The 21,316-nt window shown below is 30.0% G+C and overlaps 1 protein-coding gene across 1 annotated transcript; it reads right to left on the bottom strand.

Moving 5' to 3' along the window:
• Positions 1-219: 219 nt before the first annotated feature.
• On the bottom strand, positions 220-21,161 carry Spase25 (Signal peptidase complex subunit Spase25). The gene is made up of 5 exons (XM_085824779.1): positions 21,086-21,161; positions 16,215-16,295; positions 15,962-16,121; positions 2,716-2,851; positions 220-480 (listed from the first exon to the last, which is right to left on the bottom strand). Exons 1-5 carry the CDS (start codon positions 21,125-21,127, stop codon positions 294-296), a joined length of 606 nt encoding a protein of 201 aa, XP_085680905.1. The 5' UTR covers positions 21,128-21,161; the 3' UTR covers positions 220-293.
• Positions 21,162-21,316: the final 155 nt, after the last annotated feature.

The following is a 21,316-nucleotide window of genomic DNA, read 5'->3' as shown; positions in this document are numbered from 1 at the left end:
GATTTGTATTTTCACCAATAAATGCAAAATTTCTATTTTTTAATGTGAAAGTTATGTATACCTAGTCAGATGGAACGATATTAAAATAAATTATTTGATGAAATTTTCTACTATACTGGAAATCAGAATTTTGTTAATATATTAAAGTTTAAAAACTGATGATCTTTTAGTATATTAATTTAAATGATAAAATAATCTGAAATCTAATTGGACATGAAGTGGAAGTGAATAAATTTAATTGACATTAAGTAAATAAACCAATATGAAAGTACTTAAGTATAAAGTTTCAATAATCATTTTTTCTTCTTTTCAGACAATAGCCTTGAGTGTAATTTTGATACTTCTGGCTCAAACAAATCACATAAGAGAGTCCCATTAGTGTCAAACCAACAACTTATACACTTTTCCAATTCGACTTCGTATGTTTTGTTCGTTACACCATCTGTATGAGATATGTATAAATGGTACATATCATCAAATCTGAAACAAAAATGATACTAAATTAATTTTAACAATTTTTAATAAAAATATCTAATATGTATACAAGTTTAATGAAATGTTGTATGATCTTAAATTCACTTAGTTCGAAAACAAGTTTTTCTCTAATTGATTTATTAACCAGTCTTAAAAGAGCAGGCGTTAAATACTCACTCAATCATTTAACTGATAGGGATATGATAATTTGTTCCTAAACCTGAGAAAGTGGTATAAGTTGGATGACTATCAGTTGGAGGATTTGTACACGGTGTAATTACAAAATTGTATATGATGTAAAAAGCTAATTGTTTTAAGACTTTTCTTACGCTGTTACTAAAAAAAATGAGCCTATTTTATAATCTTTAGCCTGTCCAATAGCTCGCTAACAGTGAAAATTACTTTTTTCCTTTCCTAAATTTCTTCCTTGTTCTGACACAACAATTAGTCAGAAATTAATTAATTTCCATTCACTAGCTAGTATATTCAAAACTTTAACAGATGTTTTCACTCACATAAGAACTCCGCAACAAACGTCCCTCAAGCATTCCTAGTCCCTTCCATGTCCCATAAATTACTTCTCACACTTGAAATAATTCAAAGTATCCCCGCTGCCAATAACGAAATTTCGAACACACACCCCTTCTGAGTAAGACATCGATACCGACATCTCACTAGAAAGAACATAAGTTAATTTATTTTCTGGCCTTTTATATCTTCATGTACATTTAAAAAAAATTTTCTTATTATATATATATATATATTAATTTTTCAATTTTTATCATTTGATTTGTTTTTGCAAAGATAGCATTATGTTTCTTAATTTTCTAATGTTTATTTCAATTACTTAAGAGTTCTATTTCATAATTCCAATCAAGATTAATACTAATTTTTATACAAATAGTTTTGAATTAAGATGCATAAAAGCGAAGGTGCCAGAGGACATTTACTCAAGTATTTTATAAATTTTACTACATAAATTGCTTTTCACTCAAAATTTGTATTAGCGAAAATGCTTAATTCAGAATGAGTTCTTTGGTACTCTACTTTGGTCTAAATCTCATCACTTCACGGAACTATTTGGCCTAACTTAATTTGCCAATTTGGCATAATCATTCTTACTTGAGTAAAAGACGAAACACCTTCATATTTATTAATTATTGTTCACTGAACGGGAGTTGGTTTCTTCCCCTTGAAAAGTCAACTAATTTCCGATCAATAGCAATAATTACTTGCTTTGAATTTAATTTCTTTTTCAAAGTTTGAAATTTTGTTATTCATGATTTAATTCAAGTCCCCGTTAAACATTTTTAATAATTTACATTCAAGTTACTTTAAAACACAATTTTCGGAATTAAACTTTTTACATATGGGTTCACTCATTTTTGATACTTAGGAGATATTATTGATATTAGGAGATAATATAATCAATATTACTTTAGTAAATAAGTTTAATAAAAAGTATATTATCAAAACAGACTACATAATGACATTATTCAGATAAATCCATATTAAAACTCTTGCTCTTTATTATGCCCAATTATTTCTTTAAACAAAAATAAGATTTTTAATACTGTTTCGGTTACTGAAGCCAGCTGCCATATGGTTGAACTGGCTCAACTCCCAAAAAAGCATCGATGTCTCTCTATCCATGAATGTAATACTGATTGCATCCTCAACAATATTTTCAGGAAAGAAAGCAGTGATTAATTAGGTAGGTCATTACCAGCAAATGCTTACTAAGCAATAACAATCTGGCTATTGGATTAAAATTAATTTTGCTTATCTGAAAAGTTGCTTGAATTAACCAACATTATATAACACATCCATCTATTTATATTTCAAGATATGCATAAAGCTTGGAGCTTTTTCAAAATTCTAATTCTCTTATTCCTTTCTAACAAATAATATTAACTTGTAACAACAAAAGTTCCTTTTGGCTGAAGTACTTTGAACTCCTTATATGAATCATCTAAACATGTGATGAAACCGACTCGTCTAACTCAGGAGTAAACTTGCTAACAAAGGATTCAGCTTTCTCATAACTAATTAAGTTTTTTATGAAATAACAATAGAAATAAAATCTTTGTGGAAAAATTTAAATTAAAAATAAAAAAATCATACCGAAAAGCAAACATAATTGAAATTAAAATTATAAAATGCAGTATGAGAAATTATATAAATTTTAAATGCAGTTTTTTTCTTTTCATAATTTGCACAATGTAAGAAATGGATATTAACCTTTTTAATGAAGAGCTTGCTTTCCATATGTGATCTGGATCTACACCAGCCGGATCTTTGTCTATGGCAACTAAAAATATTCCTTTCTCCAAGAATGAAGTATAAAGTGTTAGCAAACCCATCAATATAAAATATGTAAATGTTGTTAAGAAACCTCACTGAATATAAAAGAAAATGTATTCATAAAAATATATTACCCTAAAACTAATTTTGCATATCAAAACACATTCACACAATAATGGAATTAACATATCATGTTTTATTAAATTTTAATGCCAAAAACTGCTTAAATATATTACTAAAAAATTATTAGCATTCTTAATTTCAAAAGCACTAACTTAAAGAATTGCACACCTTTCTTCATTACAAATAAGGAAAATAAGTTTTGCTTCTGACAAAGCACAAAAGTTCTTTTAAACACAAGTCATCATGCAAAGGTATTTTTGCTTCTGATGTACAGAAATCCACAGTCTTTTGAAATAAATAAGTCCCTTCCATTAAAATTAATGCTCGGAAAATTTAATTTTGCTTCATATTAAATATGACCTAGCTACAATTAGAGGACTCGGACATAGTAATGTATCACATTTTTGAGTATAAGGTATTTATAATACAAGTCATAAAATTCAGTCTAAAAATAGCTCAGTAAAATCATATATTAATAAAATTTTATTTTGTTTCATATGACATATTTTTCTGAAAATTAAAAATATTTTTACTAAACTGGAAAAATATCTCATCTTTTTACCATTAGATTAAACTTTAAAAACAATGTACATATTACTTTAAAATTTCACCTAATGCAAATATAACATCCTCCGTATTTTAGTGATCTGATCTTTCAACCTCTTATTCAGAACCAAAATGCATACATTCAGTGTGCAATCTCTCTTCACATATTCATGATTTCAATCAAAATTCAAATTCAATTTCCCTGATTTTCCATGATCAAGGGGGAAACAATTTGTTAGATAAAAAATAACGAATTAGTTATAAAATTAAATACGAGTTACTAAATAATTTAATGTTTTTACTATAAAATACAATAGGTACTATTCCGTTTTCAGGACCGTAAAAAAATTGCAGCGAAAATGTATGCGTATGCGCTGATTTCCAGATTGCTTAAGTTTATATAGTTCTATATTTCTTAAGACACCATTGAAATACTAGTTTAATTTTTAGATCCTTTTTTTGATTTTAAATTATTTTTTGATATCCTATGGATTTAACAATTTGGGAATTGCCCATGACGAAAAGTCTGCAATAGAATTTTGGGTAAAGTGCAGAATCACCCACTGCTTGACACGTTTTTAAGAATTGCACATACCATCCTCGGTATCCATGTACACATCGACCTATTTTCACTTAAAAACAAATTCCAGAATTGCACAAAAATGGCACTGCGCACACTTTTGACTTTATCTATGCACACATCAACCTATTTTCACTTTAAAAGTAAAAGAAAATTGACAAAAATCCAGTTGTTTTTACCCTTGTAAAAAGCGGCAAACAAATAAGTGCACAAATAATTCTGCACTTTACCGAGAATTTTTTCAAAGAAAAGGCATCATTCATTATAGAAAATTATGTTTGAACAACCAACGAGATGAAATTATGCTTTAGCGATAACTCAGTAGCGAAATAGCGATGCAGGCATCCATTCAGTTATGTTTAGCAATTTTTATATAAATTATAATAATGATCTGAAATAGTTAGTTACTCTTATGCTTCCATTCAGTCATGTTTAGCCTTTTTTATATAAATTATAATAATAAAAAAGTATTATATGAAATTAACCTTTCATCTAAATTAAAACATCAATCTTAGATGGTTATTTACTATTATACTTCCTTTCTTGCGTTAGGGTTGCCGCAATTATTTTTGGCAGCACTGGTATCAACAATAGTTTGGTTATTTTTTACGGCCCTTAAAACGGAATAGTACCATACAATACAATTACTAATAACAAAATAATAATGTACTTACGTATTAAAGCAACCCCCTCAGTATAAGTTGTCAAATTTTCAGAATGTATCAAACTCTGGCTGTCATGGGCATAACCATTCTTCTGACAAAAATGCTCATAAGAATAACTTCAGCAATGCCGCCATTTTCAAATGCATTCTTTTTTTTTTTTTTTTTTTTTTGTATTCCAAGTTCCAAAGGTTTTTGAATAAACCGTGATATTTTTTACCTAAACATAGTTTTAAAATATGAGCTTTGCTAGCAATGGAAAAAATGCAGTAAATCAGCAGGAATACAGAATTTTGCTGAAATTTTTCTAAAGGAAACAATAAAGAAATTCATTTCCCAGGTAGCCACTTTTGCCGAGGTTTGTGCAAAGCAGTCTTCACAATTTTTTTTTTTTTTTTTAAGTAAAAACAGATCACTGTGCACTTCAAGAGATAAATATCACATTGAAATTAAAGACTTGAATAAGAATACAAATGTTTTATTTTTTTAATGTATCACACAATCCTTATTTAATAAATAAAATTTGCATTTTAAATTGCTAAAGTATGTTTTTTTTTCATATATTGATAATGTTTACAGATTATAAATATCAATATTTGGGAGTCTTTCTAAAAAACTGCACCCAATTGGTTTTGTTAATACATTAAGTACCAATAATAATTTATCTTACAACCATAAAGCAAATGAAAATATCAGATGTATACATATAAACCCTTCAAAAAGTTCTAAGCACTGCATACAAAAAGTGAAGAACAACTTGTTGACGAGTGCAGAATAAAGTTATTGGTTCATAAACATCTTTTTAAGAAGAAAAATGAGTAATCATTTTTCGGCTAATCTTTGGAATAGGTAGTTTGGCGACATTTTGGTAAGGCGATAAAGGTTACTAGCTAGGACTTTAGCAGTGTACATGGATAAAGTCAAGAGTGTGCGCAATGCCATTTTTGTGCAATTCTGGGATGTTTTTTTAAGTGAAAAAAAGGTCGACATGTACATGGATACTGTGTATGTGCTGTAATGTTGCGCACTTCCAACCTGCACGCAACAATAGTGGTGACTGCTAAGAACTGGAAAGTAGACAAAGTCTTGAGAAGGGTTTAAATCCCTTTTTATTCAACTTTAGAAATTACAAATGCGTGCTCTTGACGCTCACAAACTACGCCGACCCGGCAGTCAAATAAAGATAAGAAACTAAAAAGAAATAATAACAAGTGACTAACTACGAGGCTCTCAAAACATAACTAACCTCACCGCGTTAAGCTACCGCTGACAATTCAGCAAACTTCTGAATATTACGTTGAAAGATTCAACAATCTGCCGAGGCAAGCACACAGGCCGAAACACGTGGTTCTTCAATTTCTAACTAGCCACCTCCACGCTCGTGAAGCAAGAAAGCACACCTTCGAAATCGTTTCCCTTCTATTTAACTCAGATTACTTCCGCTGACAATTTGAATCCTTGCGCGTTCTACTAAAATTTACATACTCTGGCATTGGCAATTCCAGGGGAAAGTAAGGCTTGACAGGAAAGATAGTTTAAACTTAAAATAAATGTTAGTTAAAATAAATATAAACCCTACAGTGCAGTTCTTAAAAACGCGGAAAGCAGTCCGCGATTCTGCACTTTCTCCGAATTTCGCACCTAATCTTTGTCATGATTAAGCACTTTTGTTCCATAAAAGTTCTAACATAAGCGTAATTCGGCTAGCAGATTGTTGAAAAAAATGTTGAGTTAAATAAAAATGCCTTTACTTCGTGAAAACAAAATGGCGTCCAAACAAAAACTAGCAGGTTGCTGTAGTAGAAAATTCTGTATTCCTGCCAAAAAATCGCCAAGTTACCATAATCCAAAGATTAGCCCATTTTTCTTCCAAAAAATGTCCACTCTTTGTTTACTTTCAAGAGGGATAATTTTTGTTTGTTGGGTATTATTTCAAACATGAATTTTTTATTATATGTAAGAATTGATTTACACTTCCCCAAATTTCTGGAAAAGTTTTTTTTTTTCTCTCTTTCTAAGTGAGTAAAACCATAATATTTTATCATATTTTATAAAGGTACTTACATATTATCCTGTTGACAATGAAAGTTAGCTACCATCAAACCATAATGTTGCCAGAGATCCTGCCAAAGTTAAGTGTTCTCGCAAAATTCTTATAGTACTGAATTGTACTTATGAACTGAAATGAACTTAATAGTGATTGAATTTTTACTTGGTTGGTTAATCCTTCCCTATTGTTTTGAGGTGTTTGGTATTGTTTGGTATCAGTGAAAGGCATTTGACTATCTCTAGAGTTCAGAAATTACTGAACTAAGATTTAAGTAATTAAGACACAATAATTCTGAATTAGTAAGATTTAAGTGTTTTCAAGAAAGTCAAAGGATATAGCATTCTTTTATGGAGAGATAATACTTGTAGAATTTGAAAATGATTTGTATATTCAGAGTTTATTGAAAAACTAACATTTTTGATTTTATATAAAAAACCAGGGATGACATCTAATTTCAGTGCAAAGACAAAATGAAAGAAAATTCTGTATTCCTGCCTTAAGCCCATATCATACGGCGTTTGTTTCACACGAACAACTGTTTCGGACAATTTTTCTGCCTGGTGTACTATTGAAAGAAAGACATGCAACTTTTTCCTTCCTTTCGAAAAAAGTTGCAAGTTGTTCGTTTTCAACCAATCAGCTATCAGTGTCGAATGCTGTTAGCTTGTTTATAATGGAGAACCAGTTTCCCTTGTGTTAACCCTAAAGCGATCTGTGGTGATTGGCTGTTGTGACAAAGCAGAAAAATTGTTCCAAACAGTTGTCCTTTCGAAACAAGCCGACGTGTGATAGCAGCCTTAAAGAGCTTTGAAGTAACATAATTTGCTAGAAATGATATTTCTGCAAATTTGTTTATCTCAGGGGTTCTCAATCGGTGGTATGCAAGAGAAAAATAGGTGGTACACAAAGAAGCTAAGTATTTTTAAGTATTAAATTAAAACCCCAACATCCTGATCAAGTTCTTTCTCTAACACTTGTAAATTTATGCCATCTGAGCCTTGTTCAAGAGTGGTGGTGGTAGTACTTTGTAGTGATGGTACCAAAGGTTTTTTCAATTTTTGTTTAGATGGTACGCATCAATCAAAAGGTTAAGAACCACTGATTTAACTCAACACCAGTGTCAAGATTTCTGATATTATACGAGCTTATTTTAATATATATAGTTGTATTCCACCTTATAATCTTCCAATACTAGATAATTCAAAACAATCCACTGATTATTGTTATGTAAGAGGCAGGTTTCATTTATATATATATATAAAGATGTAAAAAAAAAAAAAAAAAAATACGATGGCTTTGCTCTTTGCGAACCAGCAACCTTTAATTAATTTTCTGCAATTCAGGATCGTCCCCTAACCCAGTACCTGCTAGAACATTCACGCCTATTACATAACCTCCTCATATAAATGCTGCGTCATAAGTTTTCTACATTTTTCTAGAAGCTACTCTGTTACATAACCATTCATATAAATGCTGAGTCATAAGTTCTCCTACACAGATGCCTTCGTCCTGCTAACGCTTCCGCTATGCTCCTCTTTCTTTGTTAGAACGTTATGATGTATTAAAGTTTAAAGTCAGTCGTATCTAATAGTTCAATTACTGAATAAGTTATTTGATTAACTTCATCTGGAAAAAGTCATCTGCTATAAATTAAAATAAAGATATGCTTGCTGTTAAAAGTGAAAAGTCCTGAGTCGTCATTTTACTCTGTGTTTCAATCACCCCAGCTTCATTAACCATCTGCCAGAACGTGTAATGGAATAGCCTCACCATTCGCCCACGATGTGTTGGAATAACTGAAAACATTACAGTTATTAATTAGTCGACAGGATGTATCCTCTACGTGGGAAAAAAGCTCCTGTATTTATTTCTAACGCGCTTCTAAATTCAACAGTGGGTCAAGGACAGTGTGTGATCGTCTTATGCTTTTGCTTCTTTTCCGGGGGTGCTTAAGTGTTTTACTTCGGCTCCAAAGTTATGCGTTTTATCAAGTGCTTCTAAAGTGATTTATTTAGTGTTCAAATTGATGTGTATGCGAAGTCTTAAATTCAATTTTGTGATTGGAATGTTAACACGCTCAAAAACGGCAAAAATGTCAACTGATAAGAAAGAATCCGTAGCTATTGTGGATACAATAAAATTCCAATTTCCTATTTTTGATGGCACAAGTACAAATTTTCCAATAGACAAATATCTTCTATTGTTTGAAGAAAAATGTGCCGCAAAGAACATTCCAGAAAAGGAAAAGAAATTTGTTTTCTCAGAGTGTATTAGAGGAGAGGCTTTAGCCCTCTATTTACATGATTGTTTAGATAAAGACTGGGACAACATAAAGGTTATTTTCGAGACATACTTCACAACATCGGAATCTGTTACTTTTAGTGATTTTGTTTCTTTAAAATACGAGAAATTTATTGATGTTTATTTTTGTAATAAGTTGAAATTAGGAGCCAGCTTGAAACTAACAGATTCCACAATGGTGGAAGCACTTACGGAAGGACTTCCTGAGCCTCAAAGAATGCTGTTAACAGTGCAAAAAATAGACACACCGAAAGACTGGATTATTCTTGCTAGGAAACTGTTTCCAGTTAAGATGCCGTTAGAAGGTCTAGAAAATAGCAATTACCAATTTGTTTCTCCAAGGCAAACTGTTCCGAAGTGCTATTATCCCAGACCAGTGCAAGCCACTCCTTATCAAAGTTTTCGTAGTGTTGAGACCTTTTAATTATCAACAAGTGCAATACCGACCTCTACAGTATGCATATCGGCCAATTCGATATCCACAATTACCTGCTATTAATTATAACACTGTTCCTAAAAGAGAAGTTAAAAAATGATATTACTTTAAAGTGAATGTCCAAATTGGACAGGAAAAAATTCCCAGTATTATTGATACGGGATCGCAAATTAAAGTTTTACCGTTAAAATATTTTAACAAAATTGGTGATAAATTTAGAGAAATTTCATTGAAATCTCATGATAAAATATTTTCAATATCTAGTCAAGTTCATATAGAGAAAATAATCAAAGTAAAGTGTAAAGTAGGTAAAATAGAAAATAATGTGATATTTTATGTAGTAGATTCAAATTTGAATTATTTATTGCTTTCATCACCATGTGTTTCATTATTTAAATTACAATTGAATTTTCATAATTATGAAGTGTATCAGCTTGGAAAACAGGTAAGTAAAAATGTTAAAGTAGACAAGTTTTTCCAAAATAATTATGTATGTAAAAATGATATCAGTGCTGAACAATCTAGTAAATATTTTGATAATAGCGAAAATTTTGTATGTAAAAATGATCTTAGTTCTAAAAATTGTGGTAATTATTTTGAAAATAGTAAAAATTCTAATAGTAAATTACAGAAATTGTTGAATGATTATAACCATATATTTGCAAAAAGTAAATATGTTGGTTGTATAAGGGTTGAACCTCACACAGTTATATTAACTTCTGAATTACGAATAGCGTATAGAGGATATAGAGCATCTCCTAAAGATAATAGTGAAATTAAAAAACAAATAGATGAATTGTTAAAAGCTGGAATTATTAAACCTTCTTATAGTCCTTATGCTGCTCCTGTAACTTTAGCTTATAAGCGAGACGAGCAGTCCAGAAGCAGATTGTGTATTGATTTCAGGAAGCTTAACCAAATTACTAAAACTGATTCTGAACCTATTCCTAGAATTGATGATGTATTAGATCAATTAACAAATGCAAAAATCTTTTCTACATTGGATTTGGCACCAGGCTATTGGCATATAAAATTAAATGAAAAGGATACTGAAAAATTGGCATTCACTACAAATTTTGGACTGTATGAGTTTACTAGATTACCTTTTGGTTGGAAAAATTCCCCAGCTGTTTTCTAACGAGCTCTTAGACAAATTTTAAACAAATATCAGATTCAATTTGCTTTAAATTATTTTGATGATATTATAGTATTCTCTCCAAATTTTGATGAACATTTAAATCATCTTAAAATAATATTTGATATATGTGAGAAAGAGAATATAAAATTAAAACAATCTAAATGTTATTTTGCTAAAGAAAAAATAAATTTTCTAGGATATGAAATTCAAGCAGGTAAATACCAGCCCAGTAATGCAAATATAGAGGTTATTAAGAAATTGCAACCTCCTAAAAATATCAAAGAATTACAAAGATTTTTAGGAAGTATTAATGTTTATCATAAATTTATTCAAAATTATGCTAAAAATTAGAGCCCCATTAACAAATTTACTTAAGAAAGATACTCCTTATAATTGGACTGATGAATGTCAAAAAGCTTTTCAAAAATTAAAAGATGCATTGATTTCTAGACCTATTTTAACTTTGTTTAATCCTAAATATCCCTGTCATGTATTTGTTGATGCGTCCAAAGAAGCTGTTGGTGCTGTTTTAAAACAAGAACATCCTGATGGTAGTTTACATCCAATTGCTTTTCATTCTAGAAAATTAAGATCTTATGAACAAAATTATGCCATTACTGAGATGGAATGTTTATCTATTATTGATGCAATTGATAAATTTTATTATTATTTACATGGTAACCATTTTACTGTACATACTGATCATGCTGCTTTAGTTTGGCTTAAAAATATAAAACACCCTACTGGTCGTCTATTTAGGTGGTCTTTAAAATTATCTATGTATGATTTTGATATAAAATATAAAAAAAGGATCTACTAATGTTGAAGCTGACATGCTCTCTAGAAATCCTATGTGTCAACATTTAAGATTGCAAGTTAATTTATTATCATTAGAAGAAATAAAAGAATATCAAAATTTAGATAATGTTTGTAATACTAAGTATAGGAAAATGAATGATGTCTTAACTATTAAAAAACAGGGATTGTACAAAATTGTGATACCCATGTCTCTACGTACGAAATTACTTGAAAAGGCCCATATACAAATTGGTCATATTGGTGTATCATCTATGCTAAATTTGTTATCTCCACAATATTATTGGCCAGGAATTGTTCAAGATGTTAGAAATTATTGTAAACATTGTGAAGTATGTCAGTTTAATAAGAAAAATAAACAAAAGAAATTTGGTTTAATGCAAAATTTACCATCAGTTAGTGAACCTTTTGAAATATTATTTATTGATACTGTAGGTGGTTTAAATTATTATAATTCTACCAAAAAGTATATTCACATAATTATTGATCATGCAACTAGATATATCTGGACTTTTGCTTCCAAAAGTGTAACTACGGATACTTATATAAATTGCTTAAAACAAATTTTCCAAATTCAGGTCCCTAAAAAGATTTTAAGTGATAGGAACGCTGCTTTTACATCTTCAAAATTTAAGCACTTTTTAAGGAATCATAATGTAAAACAATTGCTAACTACTGCAAATAGACCCCAAACTAATGGTAAAATTGAACGTGTTAATCAAACTATTATAACTAGATTAAAATGCAAACTAAATTCTTATCACGGTAATATAGCATGGACAAAATTATTACCCCAAGTAACTGAAGAGTATAATAATACCCCTCATTCTGTAACAAAATTCCCTCCATCATATTTAATGTATGGAAAATTACCTTATGATTCCTTAATTCAAAATCAAGAATTGTATCCGTCAATAGAAGAAGCCAGAAAAATAGCTCAAAAGAGATCTGATGATTATCATAATGTAAATAAAGAAAGATATGATATTCATTTTAAACCTAGTAATTTTAAAATTGGTGATTTAGTAATGTATGAAGAATTTCAATACCCTAATACACGTAAATTATCTCCTCCATTCTCAGGACCTTATAAAATTTTAAAACAATATTCTGAAGTTACTTATGAAATAGATAAACCTAATCCTTTAACTAAAAAGAAATCAGAAAGGTACTTTTCCGTTTCGCCGGCGCAAATCTCGCCAAGCAGACTTTATTGGGGCCAACATACAGTATACACATAAAAAATATTAAAAAAGTGTTAGTTCTAAGAATTCTTTTTTTGAAGGCATAAGCATTTTAATATCGCTTAAAATTTTATAAAAAGCCAATAAATAAAGACAATAAATTTATAAAAAGACATTAATTTAAGAATTTCCTATGTTTTCATGGTTCAACATCCTGATTCGCGGGTTCATATCACGTGACCCCAAGCGATCTCATCTCACGTAAACTACTGTACAAAAATCTAATGCTCTCAATAATTATCTGTATTCTACATTAATTTCGAGTTAAATCTTAATTTGGAACACAAGTTTAAATGCAAGAAATATTTCAATTCGTACGAATAGCTTACTCAGAAATTATGTAAAACTGCAGTGTTTTACTTCGCTAATGCATTCTCATTAGAATTAATGAATTTAACCCTTGACTTTACCTTTTCTATAGTTTCGGCTTCGGGTAAGCGCTATGATTGCATCCTAATTGATTTAATTACCGAAAATGGCCTTAGACATAAAACTGAACTAGCTGATAAAAATTCTATAAAATTATGTGCCAGTATTAAAAGAAAGAATCAATCTGATAGGAAAAAGCTGCGACTTGTTTTGAAAATGAGACGTAAAAGGTTACCAGCGAGAATATTCCGTTTAGCATCGGTTGTACCATTATTGGCGACTTTATCGCTAGCGCCGGCAAAAGGAAAAGTATCATCAGAAATTGTTCATTCAACTAGATTAAGACCTTTTAATCCAGCAAGTGAGTTTAAGTTAACTGTCCGAAATAGTAGAATTCCTATCTCTGTTCAAAATTAAAATTAATTTTTTTTTAAAATTCTCTTTTAAACATTTTCCTGATTATGACCTTTAATACCTGATTTAGACTTAAACCCTAACTATGACAAGTTATTTTCCCAACTATGACAAATTATTCTCCCGATCTTGACCTTTTATATCTTTCACATAATTTGAATTATTTTGTAGCAAAAATTTTCTTCTTATTGTAGGATAATATTTGTTTCTAATTTACAACATTATAAAAAAGACTTTAACTTGATTATACAAGTTATCAGTCTTATCATTTTGATTTTATATGATCTTTTATTTTTCTAACACCACTTTGAGGTAATGTAGAATGCCCAAAACCAGTTACCTTCTATTAGGCAACGGAGGTTTTTCGATATTTGTACCTAGCACCTCCCAACCATCAGCAAGTAATCACGCTGATCTGTGGCGAGGACATGCCATAGTTTTAAAGTCAAAGTGTTTATGTTCTAGTGTATAATTGTATTATTTATATTGAATTGTTTTTTTGAATAAGTATAATATTTTGTATTGAAGTGTAAAACATGTCAATCTTTACGATGAGAGGAAAAAATGCATCATATTTGTGAACTATCAACATGCATCATATTTGTGGACTATCTGGCATTTAGAGATTTTACCAGATAATTTCATTCTATTCGAACTCTTTTTATGAAAAGGACTTTCAAAAAAAAAAAAAAAAAAAAAAAAAAACCACAAAATGGACATTTTTAACAAAATTGAGGACTTTTGCAATTATAACTTATTTATTTATCAGTATTCCATATTTATTATGTTATAGTCTTAAAATTAGTCATATATTGTATATTTATTTATAACTCATTGTTTTAATGTTAAAAATTTCATATGCTATAAAGTCAAAATTTTATATGAGAAAGTCATGAACTATGATAGGCCATAGTTAAAGCTTGTACGCTATGTTCTGGATGTTTTCATGTCTTTTCTCATACTTTTGCTTCACTCCTGTACTAATGCTTTTCTCACCCCGGCCTCTCTTTTTGACGGGGGGGGGGGGGGGATGTTAAAAAAAATAAATAAATAAAAAATAAATACGATGGCTTTGCTCTTTGCGAACCAGCAACCTTTAATTAATTTTCTGCAATTCAGGATCGTCCCCTAACCCAGTACCTGCTAGAACATTCACGCCTATTACATAACCTCCTCATATAAATGCTGCGTCATAAGTTTTCTACATTTTTCTAGAAGCTACTCTGTTACATAACCATTCATATAAATGCTGAGTCATAAGTTCTCCTACACAGATGCCTTCGTCCTGCTAACGCTTCCGCTATGCTCCTCTTTCTTTGTTAGAACGTTATGATGTATTAAAGTTTAAAGTCAGTCGTATCTAATAGTTCAATTACTGAATAAGTTATTTGATTAACTTCATCTGGAAAAAGTCATCTGCTATAAATTAAAATAAAGATATGCTTGCTGTTAAAAGTGAAAAGTCCTGAGTCGTCATTTTACTCTGTGTTTCAATCACCCCAGCTTCATTAACCATCTGCCAGAACGTGTAATGGAATAGCCTCACCATTCGCCCACGACGTGTTGGAATAACTGAAAACATTACATATATATATATAAATTAGAAATTGTAGTAAGCTCGCATAAAAGTTACCAGGAGCTGTTGCTCCAAAAAGTTCAACACGTTTTAAAAATTTACTTATTTTGCAGCATATTGCGCAAGATGTTTTCTAGACCAAATTGGTCATTCAGTATTGTAATTACTACCTTGCTTGATATATTATATATATATATTTAAACAAATTTAAATTCTTAACAAATATGTAAAAAAGTAAAAAAGCAAATTTAAATTCTAAAAAAAAGGAAAAAAGACATATGCATAGTTATCAAAATACCGAGTCAATGTTTTTAGCTTTCAAATACAATTTTTGGTATTGAAAATACCGTATGTATTATTGCAATGCAAGGTGACTTATTTTTTTGCATATGAAACTAAACTAAAATAAATTTGCTAACTTTTAAATTTATAAAGGTACTTATGTGTTATCCCATCGAACGATTGATAGCATGACTTATTGATAGCGATAAGATATTAGGACAGATGTTATTGCATCTGTCCTAATATCTTATCGCTATCAATAACTAGCACTGTGCTCTGCTTGATGACAGTTTCACGTTCGATGGGATAACACATAAGTACCTTTATAAATTTAAAAGTTAGCGAATTTATTTTAGTTTAGTTTCATATGCAAAAAAAATAAGTCACCTTGCATTGCAATAATACATACGGTATTTTCAATACCAAAAATTGTATTTGAAAGATAAAAACATTGACTCAGTATTTTGATAACTATGCATATGTTACAGTATAATTTACAATTATACTGTGGCCCCTTAACTTATCAAATACAACATGATTGAATATGGAAATCTAAATTCTTACTTACATTTACATATTTTGGATTAAAAAAAAATTCCATGAGAAGTAATAAAATATATTCATATATAGTTCAATAAAGGATATGAAACAACACAGATGATTAATACTGGTCTGGATTCTGGAAAAGGATGAAGGTAGTCCCACATAAGGGCAAACATTGCAGCACCAACTGCAATACCCGATATGGCTAGACGACCATCCATTAGGCGATGGCTTTCTACATACTTAAATTGTTCAGTAAATACCTATATAAAGTCAGAAATATAAGACAAGGTTCAAAATACATAATACTGTTTTTATAAAAATATTTTTGAAATTGATAAACTGATGTTAAGTACCTTTTTGACTGCATCATCAAGAGCATTTTTTACAGCAGAACCATCCCATTTGTCTACTTTAATTGGTTTTTCATCTAAAATCTAAATATATGTTAAATAAGTATTTGATATTTTAAGTAACATAATGAATAATGGAACAGCTAATAAAAATTCCATTGTACTTATTTTTACTTGCTTTGAGGATAAATACAGCACATTTTAAGTTATGAAAATGTTACACTAACATATATTCTAAATGCATGAGAAATTCTGAATATATGAAGTCTGAATACATAAGAAAAGTTTTCATTTATCAAAGTATTTTTAAATACAATGAAAATAAAATTAACAGTTAATGCTGCACACATATACTTAGTAATGTAACCATTAACTAATGCAAAACAAAAATTAAAATACCAACTGATTAAGCATTGGTTGAATTTTCAAAAAAAATTCTATGAATGTCTACAACAGCTTAAGACTAGTCAGATCAAATAAAATTAATAAGAAAATTTAGGCTGAAAATCACAAAGGTTGGAAAAAATCATAAAAAATATCAAATTTAAATTTCATTTATTGGTTCTACACTATTTATTTATTCTACAACTAGTGCGGAAACATCCGCACTAGTGTAGAATTGGGTGCCCCTTTAATTAGCGACAATTTTTTTTTTTTTTTTTTTTTTTGCATGAAACCTCATTTCTGGTTACCAGAATAGTTGTAGCTTCCTGATTTTTTTTAAATGAAAATAGATTGATGTGTACATGAATAAATTCAAGGCAGTTGCAATGCCTAGTTTGCGCAATTCTGGGACTTTAAGTGCAAACAGATCGACGTGTACATGGACACAGAGTTTGTGCAATTCTTCGACTTCTTATTTTGGTTTAGTGTAGCATCATCTTGAAATTGTGCCTTCCTGGCACCGATCTTGACGTCAAAAAAAGAATCGCCAATAAACAGGAGGCATTATAAACTTTTACCGGAAAGTTTACAATCTTTCTTAGCAAAAGCTAAAAATTATAAATCCAGAGAATCGGTGGTCTGCTTGGAGATCAGCAGATGTGCTGAAAAACAGTGAAATAGCAGCTAAGAAACACATATCACATGGCTTAGACATCTCAGTAGTCACTAGAAGTTAATCTGATGAGCACGTTCAGATTCACTTAAGAAATAAGGCATACCTCTCTAACTTCTTCTAATATCCTTCAATAAGTTACAAAGTTTCCATGATCTTTGCTTCACACTACTATGCCTTTAAAATATCTCACTGGCCTAAATTATAAGGATACACATAAAGATGATCATGAATTTTTAGAAGTGAATCACCATGACTGGTATAGTGATTAGGTGCATATCGGTTGTACAGCATGAGATCACTCAAAATACTGGTGAGGTGAAAATACTCTGAAGAGGTTTGGTGATAGAGATAGAGAAGTAAAAGAATCTCAGATCCATCCCCGAAGGTGTTGATCAAAACTGGGACAGAACTTTCCCAGGCTAATCTTTGGAATATGGTAACAGGTAGTTTGACGACATTTTGGTAAGGTGATCAAGGTTACTAGCTAGGACTTTAGCAGTGTACATGGATAAAGTCAAGAGTGTGTGCAATGCCATTTTTGTGCAATTCTGGGATGTTTTTTTAAGTGAAAATAGGTTGACGTGTACATGGATGATACTGTGTATGTGCAAGTCTTAAAAACGCGGCAAGCAGTGGGTGATTTTGCACTTTCTCCCAATTTCGCACCTAATCTTTGTCATGATTATGCACTTTTGTTCCATAAAAGTTCTAGCATAAGAGTAATTCGGCTGGCAGATTGCTAGAAAAAAATTTTGAGTAAAAAAAAAAAAAAAAAAAAAAGCCTTTACTTAGTGAAAACAAAATGGCGTCCAAAAAAAACTAGCAGGTTGCTGTAGCAGGGTTGGTCGCCAAAGTTTCGCCAAATAACCATAATCCAAAGATTAACCCTTTTTCATTCTCAATGTGCCAAATCAGTTACCTCCTGTGATACACCTTGGGCAACATTTCTAGCAATAAGATGGCTAAAAATGACCAATAATTATAGACTACTGTTGATGAATGTATTAATTTTAACTGTCTCGTCATTTTAAATAACAATTTTTACAGCGATATGAGAAGGAAGATAAACTCAATTTTACATCATACTTAGAAAAAAACCTAGAATTAGTCATGTAAGATTATCAAAAGTTGCTCTAATAAAGCATCTATGTTTACAACATACCAAATATTCAGTCTTATATTTGTATTATTTCATTCCATCCATAATCAAACCTGCATTTTAGAAAAAACACTGAAAAGGCGGCTGATCTTTAGAATATGGTAACTGGTAGTTTGGCGACATTTTGGAGGCGATACCTGGGACTTTGGTAATAATGTGAGCAATACTCAGTTCCAATTACGCATTATTTTGTGTGGGATATGTCATGTGATATTAATGGACGAATTACGGTTCTTTAATCGGAAAAGGGGGGAATTTGGAAAAATATCTGTGGCTGTATATTATTTTGTATTAGGCTTCATTGTGTGCTGTGTGAAGTAGGGTTGAATAATTTTGGGATTGTATGGCACTGTCTAAAGTGAATTCTAGATGTGATAAAGAGAATTTTGCTTTTTATTTAGCGGAGGAAGTGTGGAGGAAAAATTCGCAGAAAAAACCGTTCAATAATTTTATTGAATCCATAATAAAAGTGTATCCACCATGTAAGCAAGATTCTAAAGAAGATTAGGTAAGTTAGTATTTTTAATTATTTGAGGATATTATTTTTATGCATTGTTCTAAATGTAAGGTGGAAGTAAAGTAATTTGGTATTACTGGGAAAATTGTTATTAGCAATGATTTAGTTTAAAGTAATTAGGATTGTAAGCTAATTATTATTAATTTAATGTATGTGCTTATTTATATTTTAAGTAGTGTTTTTGAATTTAATTATATTTTAATTAAATTATAGTTATTTTGTGAATTTTATGTTTGTAGGAATTTGGTATAAGTTTTAGTTGAAGTAAACGTGCATGGAAATAATTTAAATATTTGATAGTATTTGTAATGTTTGTGGTATGAATTCGTTGGTGACGTTTATAATATAATAGATAATTTAGAGGTAAAAGTTTTTGGATATTTTATTTATTTTATACGTGGAAATGTTCATATTTGGAAAGGGTATATACTTTTTCGTTATTAGGTAATTCCATATATGTTCTTTTTAACGGGTTTAAAGATTCAGAAAATTGTCAGGCATTTTCGTGAAATTTTTCTAATTTATGAGAAAAAAGCAGTGTACATGGATATGGTGAAGAGTGTGCGCAATGCCATTTTTGTGCAATTCTGCGATTTTTTTTTAAGTAAAAATAAGTCGACGTGTACATGGTTTAGTGATATTTTAATTAAATGATAGTTATTTTGTGAATTTTATGTTTGTAGGAATTTGGTATACGTTTTAGTTGAAGTAAACGTGCATGGAAATAATTTAAATAGTTGACACTAAGTATTTGTAATGCTTGCGGTATGAATTCGTTGGTGATGTTTATAATATAATAGATGATTTAGAGGTAAAAGTTTTTGGATATTTTATTTATTTTATATGTGGAAGTGTTCATATTTGGAAAGGGTATATACTTTTTCGCGATCAGGTAATTTCATATATGTTCTTTTTACAGGGTTAAAAGATTCAGAAAATTGTCATGTATTTTCTAATTTATGAGAATTTAGAATGTGAAATTTTTCTAATTTATGAGAAAAAAGCAGTGTACATGGATATAGTGAAGAGTGTGCGCAATGCCATTTTGGTGTAATTCTGGGATTTTTTTTAAGTAAAAATAAGTCGACGTGTACATGGTTTATATGTATGTGTTATTTTGAAAAACGTGTAAGGAGTATGGTATTGTGCACTTTTTCCCAATTTTGCAGTGAATATTTGTCATGATTAAGCAGTTTTGTTAGATAAAATTTCTAGCATAAGTGTAATTCGGCTAGTAGATTGTTGGAAGAAGTGTTCAGTAGATAAAAAGAAAAGAAACATGTCTTTACTTCGTGAAGACAAAATGGCGGCGGGGAAAAAAAAATAGAGGGTTGGTCGCCAAAAAATCGCCAAGTTACCATAATCTAAAGATCAACCGAAAAGGCTTTTGGAGTACTTCAAATTTATTTCATGATTAAAAAATACTACAATGTAAAAAAAAAAAAAAATATATATATATATATACAGGTCTTTTGTTAGCTTCTGTACCCCATAGAAATATTTTGTGTGTGTGTGCTTGACAATCTGTATATAATTAGTTCATAATTAAAAAAAAAAAAAAAAAAATTCTCCTCAAATATCTATTTGATTCAGGAACCATATAAATACACGTATTTAAGATGGCTATCACATGAAACATTTCAAAGCTTTCTAAAAATAAACTTCTTCCTTCAAAATTTACACTATTATTTAAAGTATTTTTCCAGCAATTTATACAAGAAAATTAAACGATTAGAATGTTTTCTTTAACCTAATTACAAAGTCACGAGCACCTGCTGTAATCACATATCAAAATTTAATAGCTATGGTAAATAAGGAAACGTATGGATAAAGCTACATATTGCTACAGTTTTTTTCTATACTTGTTTTATCTATATTATAAATCTTCACTGCTGAATGAATTATATAACTGAAACTGGAATAAATGAAATATTTTAAGTCAATTAAATAAAATGCAGAATTTCAAATCAAAACTAAATTTTAGTAAACCAAAAACTTTAAACAAGTGTTTTCCTGTCTTTGAAAAAACAATGTAAAAAGCAAACGAAAGTTAGTGCAGTAAAATATTGCGCAGCAGTCACATTTAATGGAAGAAAATTTCATTTATAGTACCGTAAAATCAGAAAAACAGGCCTCACCTTGGATGAGTTCCCGTCAACGTCAGCCTTCTTGTGCGCCATATTTTAGCCGTCTGATATGAAATCGAAATATAAGATGATGCGGCTTAAGACTTAATTGAAGTCATAGTATTTTATACACTCTGTGAACAGGGTTATAAACAACTAAACATCCCAGTTCATTTAAATTCTTAAATAATAAGTATTTAACTATGTTTGTCTTTTTTCTTACCATTTAAAACATACGTTCTT

Source organism: Stegodyphus dumicola, chromosome 10 (assembly GCF_044657685.1).
Source record: "Stegodyphus dumicola isolate Sdum_Otavi_A_Nest chromosome 10, ASM4465768v1".
Taxonomy (NCBI): domain Eukaryota; kingdom Metazoa; phylum Arthropoda; class Arachnida; order Araneae; family Eresidae; genus Stegodyphus; species Stegodyphus dumicola.
This window is presented reverse-complemented; position numbering and strand designations above follow the sequence as displayed.

Excerpts from the sequence above, each read along its gene's own strand:
- Spase25 (XM_085824779.1), bottom strand. The coding sequence starts at position 21,127 with ATGGCGCACAAGAAGGCTGACGTTGACGGGAACTCATCCAAG. Across the intron at positions 16,296-21,085 it reads TTGACGGGAACTCATCCAAG|ATTTTAGATGAAAAACCAAT; the intron begins GTGAGGCCTGTT and ends ACATATATTTAG. Across the intron at positions 16,122-16,214 it reads TTGATGATGCAGTCAAAAAG|GTATTTACTGAACAATTTAA; the intron begins GTACTTAACATC and ends GACTTTATATAG.